Genomic DNA, 22,075 nt, shown 5'->3' with positions numbered 1-22,075 from the left:
ATACATATACACACATATCAACTGTTGCTACCAGACTTAACTATTGCTAATACTGTACAATTTAAACACTTGCCCCCCAATCCCCCCTTCCATGATACATAAATATCATGGAAGGGGGGAATAAATATTATACTATAAATTGGACCTTCCTGTATTATACTTATGCTAAAATGTCTACATGATCTACTTCGTTCATCACACAAAACACTTTGTAATTTGGGTGAACTATCCCTTTAAAAGAAACGCGTTGTAAGATGTGGTCACTTCGGGATTCCGTAGCTGATGAAAATAAACAGACATCACTTTGCTTCTTCCTGAAAAGAATGTGAGGCCGCGCACTGAATTGAGGTGGGTTGTATTTATGTTTTCAATGTTTATAATTGGTAAAGGATATTTTGGCATATGTATTGAACTATTTTAATAAACAGAGAGCTATGATCAAGTTGCTGTTGATTAGCTGCTTCCTAGCAACTGGCTGGCTTTGTTAGCTGTATGGAGATATTTTTTCCATCCCCCCCGGCGGCACCCCATTAAAGTTCGTTAAAGGGGCAACCGACGCCCTTGCAATTGAATGGAGCATGTTTTATGCAGAGGCGGTCGCCGGGGGACACGTGTGTGTGTATAGCGGGCTGCATACGTTCCAGTTGGACGCAGATGACAAACGACGTAAAAAGGAATCGCGCAGTCAGCCGGTCGGTTGGGGATAGGCAGTTAACTAAATATTTCAGACTCGTTGCACAAATTATTATGAGGTCAGTCATACATTTTCTTAGTATTTGGAATGCAATGTCAGTGGATTTGTTTATTAGTGATTCTGCTCAATCCAATCCCCTCGAACGTGGTGATAAAATAATCAGTTAAAGCTAATTTCCTGAAATTCTACACTTGCCATGTTAATGTTATCTGAGAGGAGTTACTAAATCAATGGGGGTCCCAAGCCTGGTCGGTATTCGGCCATAATTTTATTTTTTTATTTTTTACCGTTATTTTACCAGGTAAGTTGACTGAGAACACGTTCTCATTTACAGCAACGACCTGGGGAATAGTTACAGGGGAGAGGAGGGGGATGAATGAGCCAATTGTAAACTGGGGATGATTAGGTGGCCATGATGGTTTGAGGGCCAGATTGGGAATTTAGCCAGGACACCGGGGTTAACACCCCTACTCTTACGATAAGTGCCATGGGATCTTTAATGACCTCAGAGAGTCAGGACACCCGTTTAACGTCCCATCCGAAAGACGGCACCCTACACAGGGCAGTGTCCCCAATCACTGCCCTGGGGCATTGGGATATTTTTTTTAGACCAGAGGAAAGAGTGCCTCCTACTGGCCCTCCAACACCACTTCCAGCAGCATCTGGTCTCCCATCCAGGGACTGACCAGGACCAACCCTGCTTAGCTTCAGAAGCAAGCCAGCAGTGGTATGCAGGGTGGTATGCTGCTGGATAATACTAATTACGCCATGGCATCATAATTATTAGTTTAGATAGATGGCTAGACTAATTTACCAATCTAAAAGATTGTTGAGTGACTGACATAAGACCATAACCACATGTCGAAATTGCACCTTGTGTAGTCTATTCTAACTCAATAAGTTGAGACCCCGACTGAGTTCCTAAATCTTGTTTAAAAAGTCGCAACATATATACTTTAAGGCCGACTTCCACAGCTCTAGTACAAGATTAGCTCTAGTGCCCCAAAGCCTGTTTCAGCATGGGCAGTGCCATTGAAGACTTGTCAAAGTTGGTGGATAAATGTCTTACTCAGGCTGCTTAACATTGAAAAGAAAATACACTTGTCTGCTTAAGGCAGAGTTTTCCAACCCTATCCTTTGGGCCCCCCTCCCATGATCTTTCACATTTTTGTTCAAACCCTAAACTGGCACACCTGATTCAATTAGCCAACTAATCATCAGGCCTTTGATTAATTGAGTCAGGTCTGCCAGTTTAGAGTTAAAGCACAAATGTGAAAGTCTGCGGGGGCCAGAGGAGAGGGTTGGGAAACCCTGGCTTAAGGCACCAATGCGATAGCAGCTGGGTCTGGTCTGCTTAGTTCAGGGGTGTCAAACTCATTCAACAGAGGGCCCAGTGTCTGCGGGTATATGTTTTCTCTTTCAATGAAGCCCTAGACAACCAGGTGAGGGGCGTTCCTTACTAATTAGTGACCTTAATTCATTAATCAAGTACAAGGGAGGAGCAAAAAAAACACACACTCAGCCCTCCTTGGAATGAGTTTGACACGTGCTGTATATGAACCAGAAAAAAAGTGAGTGAGATGTCTCTGGACTTGACTTTCACCATTTTGAAGTAGTCAACTGGATGGGACTTCCTATGGGTTAAGGAAGAATCACATAATTCCCTCCAGGTCATCAGGAGGGATCAGCCAATGAATTATACTCCTGAGTAAACGTTCCATAACTGAAGAGGGCAGTAAATCAGCAACCTTGTCTTTTATACCTGTTCAGACAACACACTTCAGGTGGCAGTAAACACCCTTGACTACTTTAAAAATGGAGAAAGCCCTCAATGGTGCTGCCCATTTTAAGGCACAGCTGCAAAGAAAGGCCCCCTATGTGGTAGGCCTACCTGTGATGTTCAACACCTGGCACGTATTCATTACGGCGTTTTGTTGCAAAAACTTTCTTGAACGAAACGGTGAGAGATCTACATGAATTTGCAAGCTGCGTGACAAATGGTGCTTTGACTCCAATCTGCAGTTGCTCTCAGCTCAACGCTGGGATTGCTGTGGAGTAAGTTTGAGGGGTGAATGTAGCACATGGGGATGTCCACATGCACTGCCGAATAACTAGCTTTTTGCAAAGCACAACGGGTAAGACACTTCGGGCGAGCGGTCACGTGCTAACATGGCAGAGGTCCTGGTTTCAAGCCTCAGCGTGAGCCTAATCAGGAGAAGGCAGTACTTGCTAAGCAGGCAGCGTGATGTCCGCTACATATGGCCATGACACACTTATTTACTTCCCTTCAATCATTTGAAAGGAAATGGCTGGTCTAAGAAATATAGTGGAAACTTCCCCTAACCCAGCCCATGGCTGCATCCCAAATGGCACCCTATTAGCTGCCTTTTATAGGTAGCTACTTTTGACAGGAGCCTTATGGGCCTTGATCAAAGTAGTGCACTATATAGGGAGATTTGTGGAAGATGGAACCCATGTCTCCACCAAGCCAATGCTTTTAGATTTGTGTTAAGTAGTCTGCAGGTGCTTGGAATGCAGCCAGATTATTCTATAAATTCATGTGTTGTTGCCTAACAAGTGTCTTTCTCCCATCTATTTTAAGTGTCATCTTGTCTGCCAGTCAGCTATCCATGGTCCACACACAACTCTGCCTACGTACTTCCTTTGGTTAACCTGTTTCAATGCATCAGTCTGGTGAACAGAGACTTGCAGGTTTGTGTCAAGTTACCGAACACCTTTTCCTCAGCAACGGCAGAGCGGCAAATGATAAGGCTGTCATATCTCGTTTCAACATCACCTGCATCATCAATGCCACACAAAACATCACAAACACTTCCACTGCAGAGGTGGAATATGTCCATATACCTGTTACAGACTCTCCATCTTCTCCTCTGAGCGACTTCTTTGACGAGGTAGCAGATAAAATCCAACTCGTTGGGGAGCAGTGTGGACACACATTGGTTCACTGCAATGCAGGTGTGAGTCGCTCAGCTACGTTATGCTTGGTGTATCTAATGAAGTACCATGGAATTACACTTTTGGAGGCCCACAAAAAGGTAAAATCTTGTCGACCTATTATTAGACCAAACAGTGGATTCTGGAAGCAACTCATCCAGTATGAACGCAAGCTCCGTGGTTGTGCCACAGTCACAATGATCACGTCCCCCATGGGTGAAATACCTGACATTTATGAAGAGGAGACCAAAGATATGCTTCCTCTTTGACATGCACTGTTTGTTAAAATGATTGTCAACCCCATTGTAAAAATGCATTAATACTCTTGTTTTATATCCAGTATGTTGATTTGGAAGTGGTCCTCTCAAATGTATTTGTAAACTTTGATTCAGAAATAAAAATTAGTTGTACAATGTCACTTTACGATTTACAACTAAACAAAAAAAGGTTTGTCTGTTTTGTAAAGGCTACAACTTCAAGTGTCATCCAGGGTAAGAAGTGTTCACATGTAGAAAGGTTTTATAAATACATTCAAATGACAATGAATATTGTTAAATACATTTTATTCATTTCAACTCCCACCAAAAAAGAAAAACATTTGCATTGTTGTGTGACAGTGACAAAACCACAGCAAGTATAGTATAAAATGTCATTTCTAATCTAATTTAGCTTAAATTGGTCCAGCATACAAAAAGGATCTGTGCAAAATGAATACTTCCATTTGCCATATACTCAACTGACTATTGAAAAGCACATTGTACAGAAAGATCTCTATGAAACAAGGCCCTGGGTAGAAATATAGTGATCATTTAGGATGCAGACACATGAAAAATATACACTGGCTCAGTCTTAAAAATATTATCTGATATTCTTCAATCTTCTACATTCCTTGGAATGTTAATCAATACTCTTAATTTTGTCAAAACGTCTATCCTACTGTAACGGATGTGAAATGGCTAGCTAGTTAGCGGGTACGCGCTAGTAGCATTTCAATCAGTTACGTCACTTGCTCTGAGACTTAAGTAGTGTTGCCCCTTGCTCTGCAAGGGCCGCGGCTTTTGTGGAGCGATGGGTAACGACGCTTCGTGAGTGTCAGTTGTTGATGTGTGCAGAGGGTCCCTGGTTCGCGCCCGTGTCGGGGCGAGGGGACGGTTTAAAGTTATACCGTTACATTGGTGCCGTGACCCGGATCACTGGTTGCTGCGGAAAAGGAGGAGGTTGAAAGGGGCGTGAGTGTAACGGATGTGAAATGGCTAGCTAGTTAGCGGGTACGCGCTAGTAGCATTTCAATCAGTTACATCACTTGCTCTGAGACTTAAGTAGTGTTGCCCCTTGCTCTGCAAGGGCCGCGGCTTTTGTGGAGCGATGGGTAATGACGCTTCGTGGGTGTCAGTTGTTGATGTGTGCAGAGGGTCCCTGGTTCGCGCCCGTGTCGGGGCGAGGGGACGGTTTAAAGTTATACTGTTACACTACCTAAAGCCCTCAAATGACAGCTTTGTTGAGACCATGAAAAGTTTGGGACAGATCAGCTATTTTGGGGTCCCGAGTGGCGCAGCGGTCTAAGGCACTGTATCTCAGTGCATGAGGCATCACTACAGTCACTGGTTCGAATCCAGGCTGAATCACATCTGGCCGTGATTGGGAGTCCCATAGTGCGGCGCACAATTGGCCCAGCGTCGTCCGGGTTTGGCCGGGGTAGGCAGTCATTGTAAATAAGAATTTGTTCTTAACTGACGTGCCTAGTTAAATAAAGGTAAAATTAAAAAATATTGTCCCTCTTTAGAAAGAACATAAATACATAATGCCCCCCTTCACATGCTAGATAGCTCTAATCCTCGGGAGAGCCCTGCACGTGCATGAATTTTAGCACTAACCAAGCCCGCCACATTCAGGCACTACTCTGCCCCGGCCCAATTACTTCTGCCAAATTTAAAGGCCCAGCCCTGCCCGAAACCAGAAATAACTTCCTCACTTAGTAAATCCATTAGCTGCTCCTCTCTGTCCATCTCTCGCTCCCTGCGCGCAAGCAGCACGCTCTGCATGCACTATTCTCATGGCGGCTCATTATATGTAACCATAGCAACGGCTCCGTTTGGGCTGCTCTGCTCAATGGCGAGACATGCGAGAAGTGTTAAAGCCGTTGATCAGGCAATGCCGTCAACCAATCATGTCAATGCAGAGCTATACAAAGCTATAGGGAGCCCTCCGCATTGACACAAAATCTGGGCGGCGATGCGGCCTCCGCAAGCCTCCAGAGGAGCCGCAGCTGCATCACACCCTCTGTACAGAGGCGCATGTAACAATGCTGGGAGCTCCGTACAGCTCCACATTGACATGATTGGTTGATGGTAGGTGGGGGCGGTACATCCCGTATAAATACAAACGCACTTCCTTGACAACAACTTTGCTCTGCTCCTCAAGAATTATGAATGCCCTGACTTCTGCAGAGACCGCATCGCAGTAAATGCTCTACGGCCAATTCAGATGCCAGATTAACCATACATCGGCTTTTAGCTACTTTTTGTCACTCTAAACTTCTACAAAACTCAAGGAACATTATTTTTTTTGGGGGGGGGGGGCTAGGACAGTTTCGGAAACCCTGATCTAATTGAATGCTAGACAGTCAGAGAGCATCGAAAATTACCAAACTGATGGATATTGGAATATTTTTTTCAGATTCTGACAGCTAGGAAATATAACATTTTACGTGTGGCCCTCCAAACCTCGTGAAGATAATGCTTTTGACACCCCTGCTCTAATATATTTGGAATTTAGGCCTAGGTTAAGTTCAGTATCATTCATCCACATGCATTATCAGTCACACAATCACTTTCACTGTTTTTCACTTACTGACACTCCAACCAACACAATGCAACTAAAACGCCCCTTTCCTCTGCCATCTCAGAAGGGATCAAGCTAAAAAGAAAATACAACACTCCAAAACATACAAGAAGTACCTTTACATTCATCTGGCCAACATTGTGGTCATCATAGCAGGTGTCCAACTACTGTCCAATAGTACTTGCAAACACTAAGGGACCAGTTGGAATCCTCACAATACAACTTCTTCTGTGACAAAAAAAATCATCCTGAGTCAGTACATCAAGTTATTATATCAGTCAGATGGACTGACTGAGAAAACAAAGGACGCCCCAAAGTAGCACAATAACACAGGAGTGCAAACACAAGCATGCTTATCTTTCTCAGCAACAGTATCCTGTGCATAGTCATGCAATAAGCATCCAAAGACAAACATCTATTAATTAAGTAATACCCATTTGTTAAAAAAGAAAAAAAAATCAATATTGATTAAACCAAGCAAGTCTTCTTTCACCAGGAATCAGTTTGGTGCCTTATTTCATCTTAACACCTATATCCACAGTTTTCTGGCATTGACTTTATGACAGTGATGCACCTTCACTACTGAAGAAGAAAATAAACGAAATTAGTGCCAGACAGGGAAACAACATACAATCTGCTTCTGAAACCCTGCAACACACATAGGGAGCGTCATATCTTTATTCAGAACCCTCCATGTATGGACAGAGCAATAAATAAAACAATAAAAAGGGATTGAATTGACTATGGAATCCATATTTTTCATACTTACATTCTGTTCCAGCTTGGTGTACTCTGCGCCTTTGGGCCGACGTCCCGATCTCGACCTCTTTCCCTCGACGCAATAGGCAATGATCTGACAAAAACAGAAAATAATAGGCCTGTGTCACAACTTGTTTAATTGACTGTTCTCTTACATGTTTTTAGCTAACACAATCATATCACTAGTGTCTTGGATGTGCTTGTTCTGGAGATGGACTAATTCATATACTGAAGAAAAATATAAAAACGCAACAATTTCCAAGATTTGACTGAGTTACAGTTCATGTAAGGAAATCAGTAAATTGAAATACATGAATTAGGCCCTAATCTATGGATTTCACATGACTGGGCAGGGGAGCAGCCATTGGCCCACTCACTCGGGAGTCAGGCCCAGCCACTGGGAAGCCAGGCCCAGGCAATCAGAATGAGTTTTTCCCCACAAAAGGGCATTATTACAGACAGAAATACTTCTCAGTTTTATCAGCTGCAGGTGGCTGGTCTCAGATAATCCTGCAGGTGAGGGAGCCGGATGCGGAGGTCCTGGGCTGGGGTGGTTACACATGGTCTGTGGTTGTGAGGCTGATTGGACGTATGGCGGCTTATGGTAGAGAAATAAACATTCAATTCTCTGGCAACAGCTCTGGTGGACATTCCTGCAGTCAGCATGCCAATTGCGAGCTCCCTCAAAATTCAGACATCTGTGGCATTGTGTTGTGTGACAACACAAGGTGCACCTGTGTAATTATCATGCTGTTTAATAAGCTTCTTGATATGCCACACCTGTCAGGTGGATGGATTATCTTGGCAAAGGAGAAACGCTCACTAACTGGGATGTATACAAATTTGTGCACAACATTTGAGAGAAATGTGTTTTTTGTGCATATGGAACATTTCTTGGCTGTTGGTTTCATGAGCTGAAATAAAATACTTTACAGGTTGCGTTTATATTTTTGTTCAGTATAATAATTAATGTATTTTATATAGCGCTTTTCATTACATAGAGAATCTCAAAGACGCTCATTATGACCAAGAATCAAAAGCTGTAATGTGTAAATCGATATTAGCCCAAGTACCTTCCGCTTGTTGTGGTAGCTAATGTAGAGCACTGCCACCAACACAGCTGTGCACACAAGATAAGCAAAGAAGTGACTGCTCTCTGCCTCATCACGTGTGCCGTGGGTTTCCTTTCCAGCCGGGTCTACTGGTGCCGTTTCCTTTCTAGCCGGGTCTACTGGGGCCGATGTCGTTTCCTTTTCAGGAGAGGCTCCTGGTGCTGATGCCGTTACCTTTTCAGGAGAGGCTACTGGTGCCAGTGTCGTTTCCTTTTCAGGAGAGACTCCTGGTGCTGATGCCGTTTCCTTTTCAGGAGAGACTACTGGTGCCAGTGTCGTTTCCTTTTCCTTTCCAGTAGATACTCCCGCTTCTGGTTTATTTTCAATAGATACTCCTGGTGCTGACATGTCCTTTGCAGAAATGATCTGTGCCTGCATATTGCTTACTGGTGGAGAATTTGGTAACGGATCCTTTGAGTCTCCTTGAAGAAGACCTATAGATTTAACAGATTAAACAAACATTTTGAGCTGATTTCAAATGTTTTGAAAAACATTTGCTGGACTGCCTAGTGAAAACTAAACTGACCGCAGCACTTATTTATAGTAAGACCTGGAGCGCACCCCACACCCGAATACATATGAGGAAGAAATCTGCAGCAGAGTACAGTGTTTTAACCAAAATGTGAATAAAAAAACTAATGTGGCACTGGCAGTATAGTGTCTGACTTAGCTGGCTCCCTCCATTCAACAATTATTTGATCAGATTAAATAGCCAGTTCAGTATAACATTAGGACACTAGCAAATCTAGCTTTCAAAAACCCTTCTCCACAGGGTTTTCAGCAGTTAGCATTGCACACGGTTGCCTGCGTGTGAAGTACAATTCAGACGCTGTGTTTTAACGTTTAGAAACGTAAAAAATCACCACTTGCAAAACATATGCTGATATGCCCCTTATCTTTCATATCAGCGAGAAAGATACTTTCAAATTAAAAAAATATAAATTTCATGTAGCAGTTTTGTACAGATCCACAAGATGCGTGTGCCTCCAGTTGACAAACTACACTTCCTCCCCAGTTATGCTTACACACAGGTGTTCAGCGCATGCTAGATGGTACAGGTGAGCACCTCTCGTGAATCGCAAACTACTGCCTTGCCCCTACCAAGTCTCTCAGAGGGCCCTCTGTTGTCACCTGTTGCTGACGAAACTCGGGGGATCAATAAACCCATGACACACTCGTGACTTAAATGATGCAATTCATGTTCCACTTTTAAATAATAAAACGAGCATGAAACTCAAATTAACAAATATTCTGTTGTTTTACAAAATATAAACCTCAGTAACAGTTAAACATTTAATTTGGGAGGTATTTATCTTTTACATGTGTCAAGTCTCGACATCAGACAAACAAATGCATGTGTCATAATTAGGCACGACCTCTCCATTATTTTGCATCAAGTAGCGCAAACTCATGGGATTCCACTTTACTAAGAAGCTGGCAGCATTGCAGGCTCAGTCAAATTCATACCGGAGGGGCTAATTAGTCCTTGCACCCTCAATAATTTCCGCTCCCTCAGCTTTCACAGATGCCTGAGTGAATGTGCAAATGGAGGGGCGAGGGTGATTTGGGATTCAGCCACCGTCTTCAGTCTGTTCGCGGTAAACAAGCACTGTAACATGATATGGCCAGTGTGGGAACAAAACCCTATAAAAAGGGGCCTCCTGAGTGGCGCAGCGGTCTAAAGCACTGCATCACAGTGCTAGAGGCGTCACTAGACCCATGTTTGTTCCCGGATTGTATCACAACCGGATGTGATCGGAGTCCCATAGGTCGGCGCACAATTGGCCCAGGGTCATCTGGGTTAGGGGAGGGCTTTACCTGGCTCACAGCGCTCTAGCAACTCCTTGTGGCAGGCCGGGCGCCTGTAGGCTGACATTGGTCGTCAGTTGAACAGTGTTTCCTCCGACACATTGGTGTGGCTGGCTTCCGGGTTAAGCTGGCGGGTGTTAAGAAGCGTGGCTTGGCGTGTTTCGGAGGACGCATGGCTCGATCTTCACCTCCCAAAGCCCGTTGGGGATTTGCAGTGATAAGACAAGATCGAAATTGGGGCAAAAAAGGGGGTAAAATACAAAAAATATATGTCTAATACAAAAATATATATAAAATAATGTAGTAATTTTAGCTTTTTCAAAATTGTTGATATGAAAGATACATCCCTTAATGTTTCCAAAACCGTACCGCAAGCGATGCGTTTTAACGTTCAGAAGGAGCGTCTGGGCTGTTAACAAATTTACACCGGATAGAAGATAATACAGATGGATTAGCTGACATCACAAAAATGATGTGCGCTTCCATCGGGCAGAAGTCAGCGTGTTGTTGTTATTCTGGTTGGCCAGATTACTAGCAAGAATGACAAGAAACTGTCATGTGGGAAATCGTAAATTGCTCGTTTCAGCTCGTTATTGATATCATGTCGTTTTGACTGATTTCATGTCAAAGCTAATATGGCTAAAATTCGCTAGCTTGCTAACTAACAACTGTAATAATGTATTTTAGAGACATGTGCTCATTGTGCAAATGTATTTATGTTTTCAATAAACATTGGACAGGAAATAGAGCTTACATGTTGTCAACAATCTAACAGTGTGTTTGTAAATTCACTCTGCAGAGCCAGAGTGCGCTCTGGGCGTTTGTAAATTCAGAGTGTTGTCAGATTGTCCATTCTTAAATTCAGAGTGTTTCGCTTTAAGAGTGCACACTGGACACTCTGGCCGAGGAGTAGGGTTGATCGAGGGTTCTAACCTCACAACAGCAGTCAAGCACCCAAGCTAACTGGTTAGTTGGCTACCTTGCTTGCTACCTACCTACTTCCAGACAAATGAGAGAACACCTCACTCTGGCCATTTTACTACCCATAGCAGATGTGGTTCATGTTATCTACAGCGTTGGTGACTAACTGTGCTGCTAACAACAATATAATTACTTTGTTTGCCAGTGTTTACTCATACCAGCCATATTCAACAGGTGTTGTAAACTCATCAGTTGTTCTACACTCAAATCAAATCACTCTGGCACACTCAAGTAGGCTGGACACATGAAATGTTTAACAATGCTTTTTTCTAATAAAAAGTAGTTCATTGCATCCGCGATGGAGCCCAGTTTCATAATATTACCATATATCCCAGCTGCCTGCCGTAGTTTTGAAGTAATCACAGAAAAAAACAGGCCTTATTTTAGTGCATTTTTCACCCTGCCAGCTCCTATTAGTTCTATTGAGCACTGTGGCACCAACTCGCCTTCCGAACGTTCTAATCCAATTTTGTTGTACTATGTAACAATGGCAGCGTCGCTATAGTTGGCAATGGAAACCTGTTCACGTTGTTTATACTTCAAATGTAAACAAAAACTTACTCATGTTACTCTGAGGTCGTCCCATTGTTTACTATAGGGAAATATAGGTATGTCTGTCTATTTTGCCAAATATCTCGCAATGTGTATATTTTGATTTTAATTAAATGGACACCATTTTAATCTCCTCTCTAATTATGTAAGGCTGGGCAGTGTATCTCGTTGTCATCAAACGCTAGACCAGAAATAGTCAGAAGTTGCCATTTTTTCCTACTTCCTCGTTATGCAGACATAAGCACACTTGGCACCATCGAGGTGCGGATTTTTACTTTCTACACAAGTTGTTAATTTTCAGTTTCGTCCTATGAACAGATTGTAGTGGTAAAATAAAAAGGGATACATGTTTTGGTGCCATTTAGGCTAAATGGAATTCTAAGCTTCACTACAGTCAAAACACGCTCTGCGAACGTTCGATTCCATTCATTTGCTATGGGCTGGCACTAGTGTTCAAATCAAATCAAATGTTATTTGTCACATACACATGGTTAGCAGATGTTAATGCGAGTGTAGCGAAATGCTTGTGCTTCTAGTTCCGACAATGCAGTAATAACCAACAAGTAATCTAACCTAACAATTCCACAACTACTACCTTATACACACAAGTGTAAAGGGATAAAGAATATGTACATAAAGATATATGAATGAGTGATGGTACAGAACGGCATAGGCAAGATGCAGTAGATGGTATAGAGTACAGTATATACATATGAGATGAGTAATGTAGGGTATGTAAACATAAAGTGGCATAGTTTAAAGTGGCTAGTGATACATGTATTACATAAAGATGGCAAGATGCAGTAGATGATAGAGTACAGTATATACATATGAGATGTGATGTGTTGTGCAGACCTCACTACCCTCTGGAGAGCCTTACGGTTGTGGGCGGAGAAGTTGCCGTACCAGGCGGTGATACAGCCCGACAGGATGCTCTCGATTGTGCATCTGTAGACGTTTGTGAGTGCTTTTGGTGACAAGCCGAATTTCTTCAGCCTCCTGAGGTTGAAGAGGCGCTGCTGTGCCTTCTTCACAACACTGTCTGTGTGGGTGGACCAATTCAGTTTGTCCGTGATGTGTACACCGAGGAACTTAAAACTTTCCACCTTCTCCACTACTGTCCCGTCGATGTGGATAGGGGGGTGCTCCCTCTGCTGTTTTCTGAAGTCCACAATCATCTCCTTTGTTTTGTTGACGTTGAGTGTGACGTTATTTTCCTGACACCACATTCCGAGGGCCCTCACCTCCTCCCTGTAGGCCGTCTCCCTATTGTTGGTAATCAAGCCTACCACTGTAGTGTCGTCCGCAAACTTGATGATTGAGTTGGAGGCGTGCATGGCCACGCAGTCGTGGGTGAACAGGGAGTACAGGAGAGGGCTCAGAACGCACCCTTGTGGGGCCCCGGTGTTGAGGATCAGCGGTGTGGAGATGTTGTTACCTACCCTCACCACCTGGGGGCGGCCCGTCAGGAAGTCCAGGACCCAGTTGCACAGGGCGGGGTCGAGACCCAGGGTCTCGAGCTTGATGACGAGTTTGGAGGGTACTATGGTGTTAAATGCTGAGCTGTCGTCGATGAACAGCATTCTCACATAGGTATTCCTCTTGTCCAGATGGGTTAGGGCAGTGTGCAGTGTGGTTGCGATTGCGTCGTCTGTGGACCTATTGGGTCGGTAAGCAAATTGGAGTGGGTCTAGGGTGTCAGGTAGGGTGGAGGTGATATGGTCCTTGACTAGTCTCTCAAAGCACTTCATGATGATGGATTTGAGTGCTACGGGGCGGTAGTCGTTTAGCTCAGTTACCTTAGCTTTCTTGGGAACAGGAACAATGGTGGCCCTCTTGAAGCATGTGAGAACAGCAGACTGTGATAAGGATTGATTGAATATGTCCTTAAACACACCAGCCAGCTCGTCTGCGCATGCTCTTGAGGACGCGGCTGGGAATGCCGTCTGGGCCTGCAGCCTTGCGAGGGTTAACTTGTTTAAATGTTTTACTCACCTCGGCTGCAGTGAAGGAGAACGCAGGTGTTGGTAGCGGGCCGTGTCAGTGGCACTGTATTGTCCAGCTTAGCCAACGTTCTAAAGCCGTTTTTCAGCCTTGGGTGAATTTTGACTCGTTCTATTGTCCAGCCTAACTCAAGCTTCATGTCCAGCAGATGTGTTCGATTTTTTGCGTTCCTGCGGAAGTCACGTCTCAATCACCCCAACAGCGTTTTTGCATTTTAGTACACCAGAAGTACATTCATTTTCAATGAAACGTTACATTTGCCCTGCGTTGCAGAAGCAGCTGCAGTTGTTCCATGTGGTGCATACGTTGGATTTATCAAACGGCTTGACAGAATTGGTAGAAGGTAAATGTTGAACTTTTGTTGCACACATATCCAGATGATGCTGTGTACCATTTTGCGTAATGATGCTGTCGATGTGATCAAGGCGTCATTCATTGTCAATGGAGCAGTCTGCAACGCTACGTTTGGGATGACGCACTAGGGTGTGGTGTATTCCGTGTACCGCATGCATTCAATATTTTCAACTTGTGCGCTGCATGACTTTGCGGTGGTACAAACGCAAGATCATAAAAGTTCCCATGGTGGGGGTGACACCATACAGAGGCCAAATTATGACTATTGTGTAGTTGGAGAAGAGACCGGCTGAACGACTGGAAAGTTGTCTCAGGTAAGAATGACAGACAATTCATCATTACTACACTTGGGTAGTGCGCCCTGTTGGCTAGTTTTCAGGAAACCAGCAAACAGAATGGTGTGCAAAATTAATTACGCACAGAACTGTCCTGTGCACAATTTAGCCTGCCATCATGCAGAACAAGCTAGTGATTTGAAATCAGTACTCTATATGTGAACAATCGTTATTGATGTCTCTAGTGATGAGTGACAGAAGAATAGAAACAAACTAGATGAATTGTTGCAATGCACCCTTCTGTTTACCAGCCTGTTGGTAGCTCTGCCAGCCTTAAAAAAAACTGTAGGTGAATAGGATAATATCTTTAATCTGTTCTAATTATTAGCTTTGGTCGAACAGGGCGAAAATGATTTCATCCATGCTTCAAACCGCTCTGAAGCCTTGTGAAGCAAGTTCAAACATCTGGCAAAAACATACAGCAAAACGCATGTGCCTCTGGTGGGCATACGGCATCAGACGAGAGTGCTCTGAAATCGGAGTAGATAGCCAGAGTCAATTTAAGAACGTACCCTAAACTAACCCAGTCTGTTTGGCCCCAACCCGTGTTTTGTCAAAAGTCGATAAAAAGTAGTTAGTTTTGCTATAACCCATTCATAGACGCTATGTAACGCAATTGGCCCACGTCATTGGGGTAACTAGCTAACGTTAGCTAGCTGTGTCATGTTCCAATATCTCTCAGATCAAATCGATTATCTAACGTATAGCCAGTCTCGGTACACACATAAAAACACACATAAAAACAAAGATTGGCTGTTCAAAGTTATTGTAACAGTACAATAAATGTAAACATTTGTTTAAGTAACGTTATATAGGAGGTGAGGTATGGCATGCACCTGGTCTAGGCAATTTAAGATTAGCAGATTGAGCGCTAAATTAGCTAGCTATCTTTTTAAAATATTTTACAAAAACTCTCACCTCTGACACCACCAGACAAATAAACCAGCACGATAAACAACATAAATAATGTTCTCATTGTAGCTTTGAGGCACCACAAACCTAGTCAGATATAAGAAATTACTACGGAAAGCGTTCCCAATAATGCTTTGCTCAAAGGTGATGACTCAAATCCTGATATAAACACTTCCTTCCTCCTTCTACTGTTCATGTCTGCCAAAACCAAGAGTGTAATCCGGTGTAATCATTAGTCCAAACAGTTCCGTTTTGCGAGTAAAACGACAGTTTCTATTGGACAAATTCAGCTAGATCCCGCCCCGTTTCTTTCAGTTTGCTTCCGTCTAAGAAACGTTTTGCAACAGAATACACCTCTGATTTTACGTCACAGATTGAAACATTGTCAAATTAAAAGATGATAAACTCACGATTTCCAAAATCCGATTTTTGTACATTAACAGTTGGCTATGCAACTGAATGTGATGTGCGTTCACACAACTCCAATCGCTCCAAAATGTAGATTTTTTGTCTGCCAATTGCAATATTTAAAGGAATCCAGCAGAGATCAGTACAGGCCTACTGATGATGTGATAAACCTTGAAGTTGATCACCAGTATCACAGAATATCACATTAAACCATATTATCCAATATGTCTTAGAAGTGGTTTATATTTATACCGGTCTGTTTAGATGCGTATATATACAGATTCATATTATATTTGTGATACATTTCCAATCAGCATAGGCCTGCTAGCTACTAGAGCCTGTCACAATCTGTATAGGAGAAAGGCCAGTTTGCAGCTAAGGTCTAATGGGAGATGTTTACAGACCAAAATGCTACCTGGTCTCAGAGCATTTCGTATTATTCTGTATGTAAACCCGAGACACTCCATTTAGTATGATATGTTACATAAGACAGATGGTTACTTGGTCAGCTTGGATGGATGGGTGGGTGTATAACGCAAACATCTAGTAACCCAAAGGTTGTGAGTTCAAATTTCATCACAAACAACTTTCGCAAGTACTTTGCAAGTTAGCTAACCCTTCACTTTTAACCTAACTCCTAAATATAACCCTAACCACTAACTCTAAACCCTAGCTAACGTTAACAAGCTAGAATTTCTAACATACCATACATTTAACAAATTCGTAACATATTGTACAAATCTATAGTGATCAAAAATATAAACAAACATGCGTATAAGGAAATCAGTCAATTGAAATAAATTAATTAGGCCCTATATCTATAGATTTCACATGACTGAGAATACGGATATGCACCTGTTAGCCACAGATACCTTAAAAAAAGGTAGGGGTGTGGATCAGAGAAACAGTATCTGGTGTGACCACCATTTGCCTCATGCAGCGCGACATCTCCTTCTCATAGAGTTGATCAGGCTGTTGATTTTGGCCTGTGGAATGTTGTCCCACTCCTCTCCAATGGCTGTGCATTAGTTGCTGGATTTTGGTGGGAACTGGAACACGTTGTTGTACACGTTTATCCTGAACATCCCAAACATGCGTAATGATTGACATATTTGGTGAGTATGCAGGCCATGGAAGAACTGGTACATTTTCAACTTCCAGGAATTGTGTACATATCCTTGGGACATGGAGCCTTGGATTATCATGCTGAAACATGAGGTGATGGCAGCGGATGAATGGCACAGCAATGGACCTCAGGATCTCATCGCGGTATCTCTGTGCATTCAAATTGCCATTGATAAAATGCAATTGTGTTCGATGTTTGTAGCTTATGCCTGCCTGCCCATACCATGACCCCACCACAACCATGGGGCACCCTGTTCACAACGTTGACATCAACAAACCGTTTGCCCACACGATGCCATACATGTGGTCTGCAGTTCTGAGGCCGATTGGACGTACTGCCAAATTCCATAAAATGATGTTGGAGGTGGCTTATGGTAGAAAAATGAACATTCAATCATCTGACAACAGCTCTGGTGGACATTTCTGAAGTCCGCATGCCAATTGCATGTTTCCTGAAAACTTGAGACATCTGTGGCATTGTATTGTATGACAAAACTGCACATTTTAGAGTAGCCTTTTATTGTCCCCAGCACAAGGTGCACCTGTGTAATGATTACGCTGTTTAATCAGCTTCTTGATATGCCACACCTGTCAGGTGAATGGATAATCTTGGTAATGGAGAAATGCTCACTAACAGGGATGTAAACAAATTTGTACACACAATTTGAGAGCAGCTTTTTGTGTGTATTAAACATTTCTGGGATCTTCTTTTTCAGCTCATGAAACATGTGACCAACATTTCACATTGCGTTTTACATTTTTGTTCAGTGTATATCAAGTTTTGAAAATTCATAACATATAACACAAATTGTAATTCGCAACATATCATACAATTTAATACATACCATACGAAATGTAAATATCATACTAAATGGAGTGTCCCGGATTTACGTACAGAATAATACGAAATGTGCGGAGACCAGGTTGCACAGTGTTGTTGGTTCAAATCCCATAAGGAGCATTTTTTTATCCTTCAAGGTGGTTTGGTTTAAGAAATTCAATGTTTTTATTAAGTAAATGTTTCTTATGTATTTTGTCAGCAGAGCCTAGCGGTTGGAGTGTTGGCCAGTGAACGGAAAGTTGCTAGTTGCGTGAAATAGGACAAATATAATTATTATTTTATGGTGTCATAATAAATTACATTAGGATCCATGCCGATCTTACTGTGAACACATTCATATGCAAATGCAGAGAGATTCAGTGGGGTCTGACTACTACCATGGAGCTGTTTGTCAAGTTGTGCGATAAAAAGCTCTAGATCTCTAGAAGTAAACATATTTCAATATGTGCAAAAGCCTTGAGATAATCCTCCTTACGGAATCATCAATAAAATGCAACTTGTTTGAGCACATGACCTGAGATCGTGGGAGTGATAATCATCCAAATGTTAATGAGAGGTATTTTACATCTCAGCTGGAAACGAGAGACCTGTGGATTCTTGTCATGAATGTGTCTTCATTATGGTGTTTGACATTTAGAAAGTTATATCATCTATCTCATTCTTGAGTTACATCTGCATTCCCTTCTTTAAGGTCAAATGGGTATGAATAATACATTAAGCAGGGGGTTCTTAAGCTCACAGCAAGCAATACCTGTGTTCATAGAGGTGCCAGCTGAGTCTTGTCAAACTGGGGGGAAACAATCAATTAATATCACGTTGAGAAAGCAGGGTAGAAGCAAACACACTGGAACCTTCCAGACACTTCCAACATCCTGATATCTATCGATATGGGCACCAAGATAATGATAACAAAGGAAAAAGCAGGCGTGATTGTATAAGTACAGAAATAATGACATATTTGAACCCATATTTGAACCCTGTATGCATGTATTACTTTAGTTGATAATCTGGTAGACTCTTCCGTTCTGTCTGTAGACAATAACATAATTGAAATTTGAGATAAGCAGCACTACATTTATCTTTTGCAGCCCTACCCCTCCTAGACAGTCCATGGAGAATGTGGATTACTTACTCATTCTGACTGTTATTATGGCTCATATATCAAATTTTATTTGTCACATGCGCCGAATACAACAGGTGTAGACCTTACAGTGAAATGCTTACTTACAAGCCCTTAACCAACACTGCAGTTTTTTAAAAATACAACAACAAAAAAAGTAAGAGATAAGAATAACAAATCATTAAAGAGCAGCAGTAAATAACAATAGCGGGGCTATATTCAGGGGGTGCCGGTACAGAGTCAATGTGTCAATGTGCTAGCCAGACCTGAATATTGTAGCCTATAAGCCACTACTAGGATTTTATGTCCTTTTGACAGCATGCTACCTGCATAAAATAACAGGATGTTACAGTGTCTCCTGAATGCCAATCTGAATGGATCCTTCTCTATAATCCAATAGTATTATTTATTTAATTCAAGAATTAACCACTGATATTCTAACCTGAGAGGAATCGTATGAACTCCTCTGTCTAATGGGGTGCTTATTTGGATCTCTACAGTGTCATGCATTTGAAATATCAAAGGGTTAACCTGGAATGAATTTGAGATCAAAGGAGGGCCCAAAAAAGAACCATGACAAGAGACTGCAAGAATTTAATGAGCAAAATTAACATGTATTAAATCTAACCTTGTGCACATGGCAGATATCTAGTAGAGGCAACCAAATACAATACTTATTATTGGATCAACAGTGACGAGTAAGGGCTAGGGATGCACACTTACAATGGGTGACAATAACCCCCCCCCCCCTCTTTCAATAAATATACAGTACTAATATCTGTTATTTTCAAATGGGATCAGGAAAATGTTTATAGGTAGAATGCTGTTGCTACATTTTTAGTTCATCATAAGATTTAATTGTCACTCTATTATAGTTAATCAACGAGGGGCTAAGGATTCAGACTCTACAATGTTGTGCAAATAAAACCTAAAATACTAATATCAAGAAAAATAAATTTAGTTTCTAGCCTGTATGTATGAAGCAACAAATAGGATAGCATTTGTTCAAATATGAATTTTATACATTGCAGCAACATACACTACATGACCAAAAGTATGTGGACAGCTGCTCGTCGAACATCTCATTCCAAAATCATGGGCATTAATATGGAGTTGGTCCCTCCTTTGCTGCTATAACAGCCTCCACTCTTCTGGGAAGGCTTTCCACTAAATGTTGGAACATTGCTGTGGGGATTCAGCCACAAGAGCATTAGTGAGGTTGGGCACTGATGTTGGGCAATTAGGCCTGGCTCACAGTCAGTGTTCCAATTCATCCCAAAGGTGTGGGATGGGGTTGAGGTCAGGGCTCTGTGCAGGCCAGTCAAGTTCTTCCACACCAATCTCGACAAACCATTTCTGTATGGACCTCGCTTTGTGCACGGGGGCAATGTCATACTGAAACAGAAAAAGGCCTTCCCCAAATTGTTCCCACAAAAATGGAAGCACAGAATCCTCTAGAATGTCATTGTATGCTGTAGCATTAAGATTTCTCTTCACTGAAACTAAGGGGCCTAGCCCGAACCATGGAAAACAGCCCCAGACCATTATTCCTCCTCCACCAAACTTTACAGTTGGCACTAGGCATTCGGGCAGGTAGCTTTCTCCTGGCATCCGCCAAACTCAGATTAGCCTGTCGGAATGCCAAATAGTGAAGCGTGATTCATTACTCCAGAGAACGCGTTTCCACTGTTCCAGAGTCCAAAGGCGGTGAGCTTTACACCACTCTAGCAGACGCTGGGCATTGCTCATGGTGATCTTTGGCTAGTGTGTGGCTGCTCGGCCAAGGAACCCATTTCATGAAGCTCCCGACGAGCTGTTCTCAGTAGTAGGAACTCAGTAGTGAGTGCTGCAACGGAGGACAAACGATTTTTACGCGCTACTCGCTGGTCCCTTTCTGTGAGCTTGTGTGGCCTACCACTTCGCGGCTGAGCCATTGTTGCACATTGACATTTCCACTTCACAATAACAGCACTTGCAGTTGACCTGGGCAGTTTTAGCAGGGCAGAAATGTTACAAACTGACTTGTTGGAAAGGTGGCATCCTCTGACAGTTCCACGTTGAAAGTCACTGAGCTCTTCAGTAAGGCCATTCTACTGCCAATGTTTGTCCATGGAGATTGCATGGCTGTGTGCTCGATTTTATACACCTGTCAGCAATGGGTGTGGCTGAAATAGCCGAATCCACAAATTTAAAGGGGTGTCCACATACCTTTGTATATATAGTGTATGAAACAAGGTACATCTAATACTATTGCCTCATCACAAATTCTGCACCTGTATTCCTATGATAATTTTGAAACAAGAATGCAGTGATGGATATTGACTGAAATTCATTGACATTGCTTTATGCAGCCATGTTTTGAAGCAGTATAACATGGCTTGAAGCCAGCCTGGGATAGCCAGCATATTTTAAGTCATTCACCTGGAGTCTCTCAGTTTTATGTGTTACTAACTATAGAGAATGCAACATTACAATAGATGTATAGCCTTGAGGAGACAGTTTTATCGGCTGTTGTTGACAACTCATTACCTGTCATATCAGTGATGGATTGGAGAAGTAGCTGAGGGTAGGCAGGCATGGCACCAGAGACCACGGCCTCTGCCTGTGATGACATAAGACAGAGGAAAACAAGCAGAGACTAATAATTAGTTAAAACATTGCTGGGAGACTGACATCTCAGTATCTCACCGCAGGGCAAAAATGGAAACAAATCCTCTGTGTGCACACGTCCGTCAGTCTGTCGTTCGCAGTTCAGGCCATAAAGAACCCAGTCTAAGAGAGAGTGAGACACCCTTGTCTGAAGGCATTGTCCTACAGCTGTGTTGAGGAAATAGTTCAAGTTATCGATTATGGACAACACTAATGAATGACAGCTATTGGTGTTGTTTGCATACATATAGAATTAGAATAAAACTCATCATTTTGTGTACAGAGCCATATTATTTTACTCTGCTCCATCAGAACTAGGCTAATCTGTATGTTCCTAGCCTCTCAATCAGAGCTGATAAGGATGCTGAGCATGGTAAGCAAATGAGTGTGCATGTTGTCAACCATTGTTAGTGTTACACAGGAGGGGATACCCTGGGGAAACCAAAGAGGAGTGGATTTGGGACAGGAAGGCTGGTCAGCCTCCTACCATCTGGATGTTGCAGGAATACATTGACTAATTTCTTACTTCTTCTATTTGATTTTTAGAATACCCAAACTACCAATTATCTCAATGGCAATCTAACTGTAGCTCTCCTCTCTCTCTTCTTTGTGGGAAGTGTGGGT

At 42.5% G+C, this 22,075-nt stretch overlaps 2 protein-coding genes across 2 annotated transcripts; one reads left to right on the top strand and one right to left on the bottom strand.

Annotated features, from left to right (window-relative positions):
* Nucleotides 1-262: 262 nt before the first annotated feature.
* On the top strand, nucleotides 263-5,401 carry zgc:153044 (uncharacterized protein LOC751678 homolog). The gene is made up of 2 exons (XM_055919777.1): nucleotides 263-348; nucleotides 3,297-5,401. The coding sequence occupies exon 2, from the start codon at nucleotides 3,376-3,378 to the stop codon at nucleotides 3,916-3,918; it is 543 nt and encodes a 180-aa protein (XP_055775752.1). The 5' UTR covers nucleotides 263-348; nucleotides 3,297-3,375; the 3' UTR covers nucleotides 3,919-5,401.
* On the bottom strand, nucleotides 4,196-15,536 carry tgoln2 (trans-golgi network protein 2). Its single transcript, XM_055919776.1, has 4 exons — nucleotides 15,315-15,536; nucleotides 8,323-8,795; nucleotides 7,260-7,343; nucleotides 4,196-7,072 (listed from the first exon to the last, which is right to left on the bottom strand). The coding sequence occupies exons 1-4, from the start codon at nucleotides 15,370-15,372 to the stop codon at nucleotides 7,070-7,072; spliced, it is 618 nt and encodes a 205-aa protein (XP_055775751.1). The 5' UTR covers nucleotides 15,373-15,536; the 3' UTR covers nucleotides 4,196-7,069.
* Between the last annotated feature and the right edge of the window lie 6,539 nt (nucleotides 15,537-22,075).

The sequence above is a fragment of the Salvelinus fontinalis genome, chromosome 4 (assembly GCF_029448725.1).
Source record: "Salvelinus fontinalis isolate EN_2023a chromosome 4, ASM2944872v1, whole genome shotgun sequence".
NCBI lineage: Eukaryota > Metazoa > Chordata > Actinopteri > Salmoniformes > Salmonidae > Salvelinus > Salvelinus fontinalis.
Note: the sequence above shows the minus strand (reverse complement) of the source record. Positions and strands in the feature narration are given on the sequence as shown.

Bases quoted from the DNA above. Each gene is read 5' to 3' on its own strand.
- zgc:153044 (XM_055919777.1), top strand. From the start codon at position 3,376: ATGCATCAGTCTGGTGAACAGAGACTTGCAGGTTTGTGTCAAGTTACC.
- tgoln2 (XM_055919776.1), bottom strand. From the start codon at position 15,372: ATGAGAACATTATTTATGTTGTTTATCGTGCTGGTTTATTTGTCTGGT. The intron at 8,796-15,314 runs GTGAGAGTTTTT...TTAAATCTATAG, and splicing joins TTTGTCTGGTGGTGTCAGAG to GTCTTCTTCAAGGAGACTCA. The intron at 7,344-8,322 runs GTACTTGGGCTA...TGTTTTTGTCAG, and splicing joins GCTACCACAACAAGCGGAAG to ATCATTGCCTATTGCGTCGA.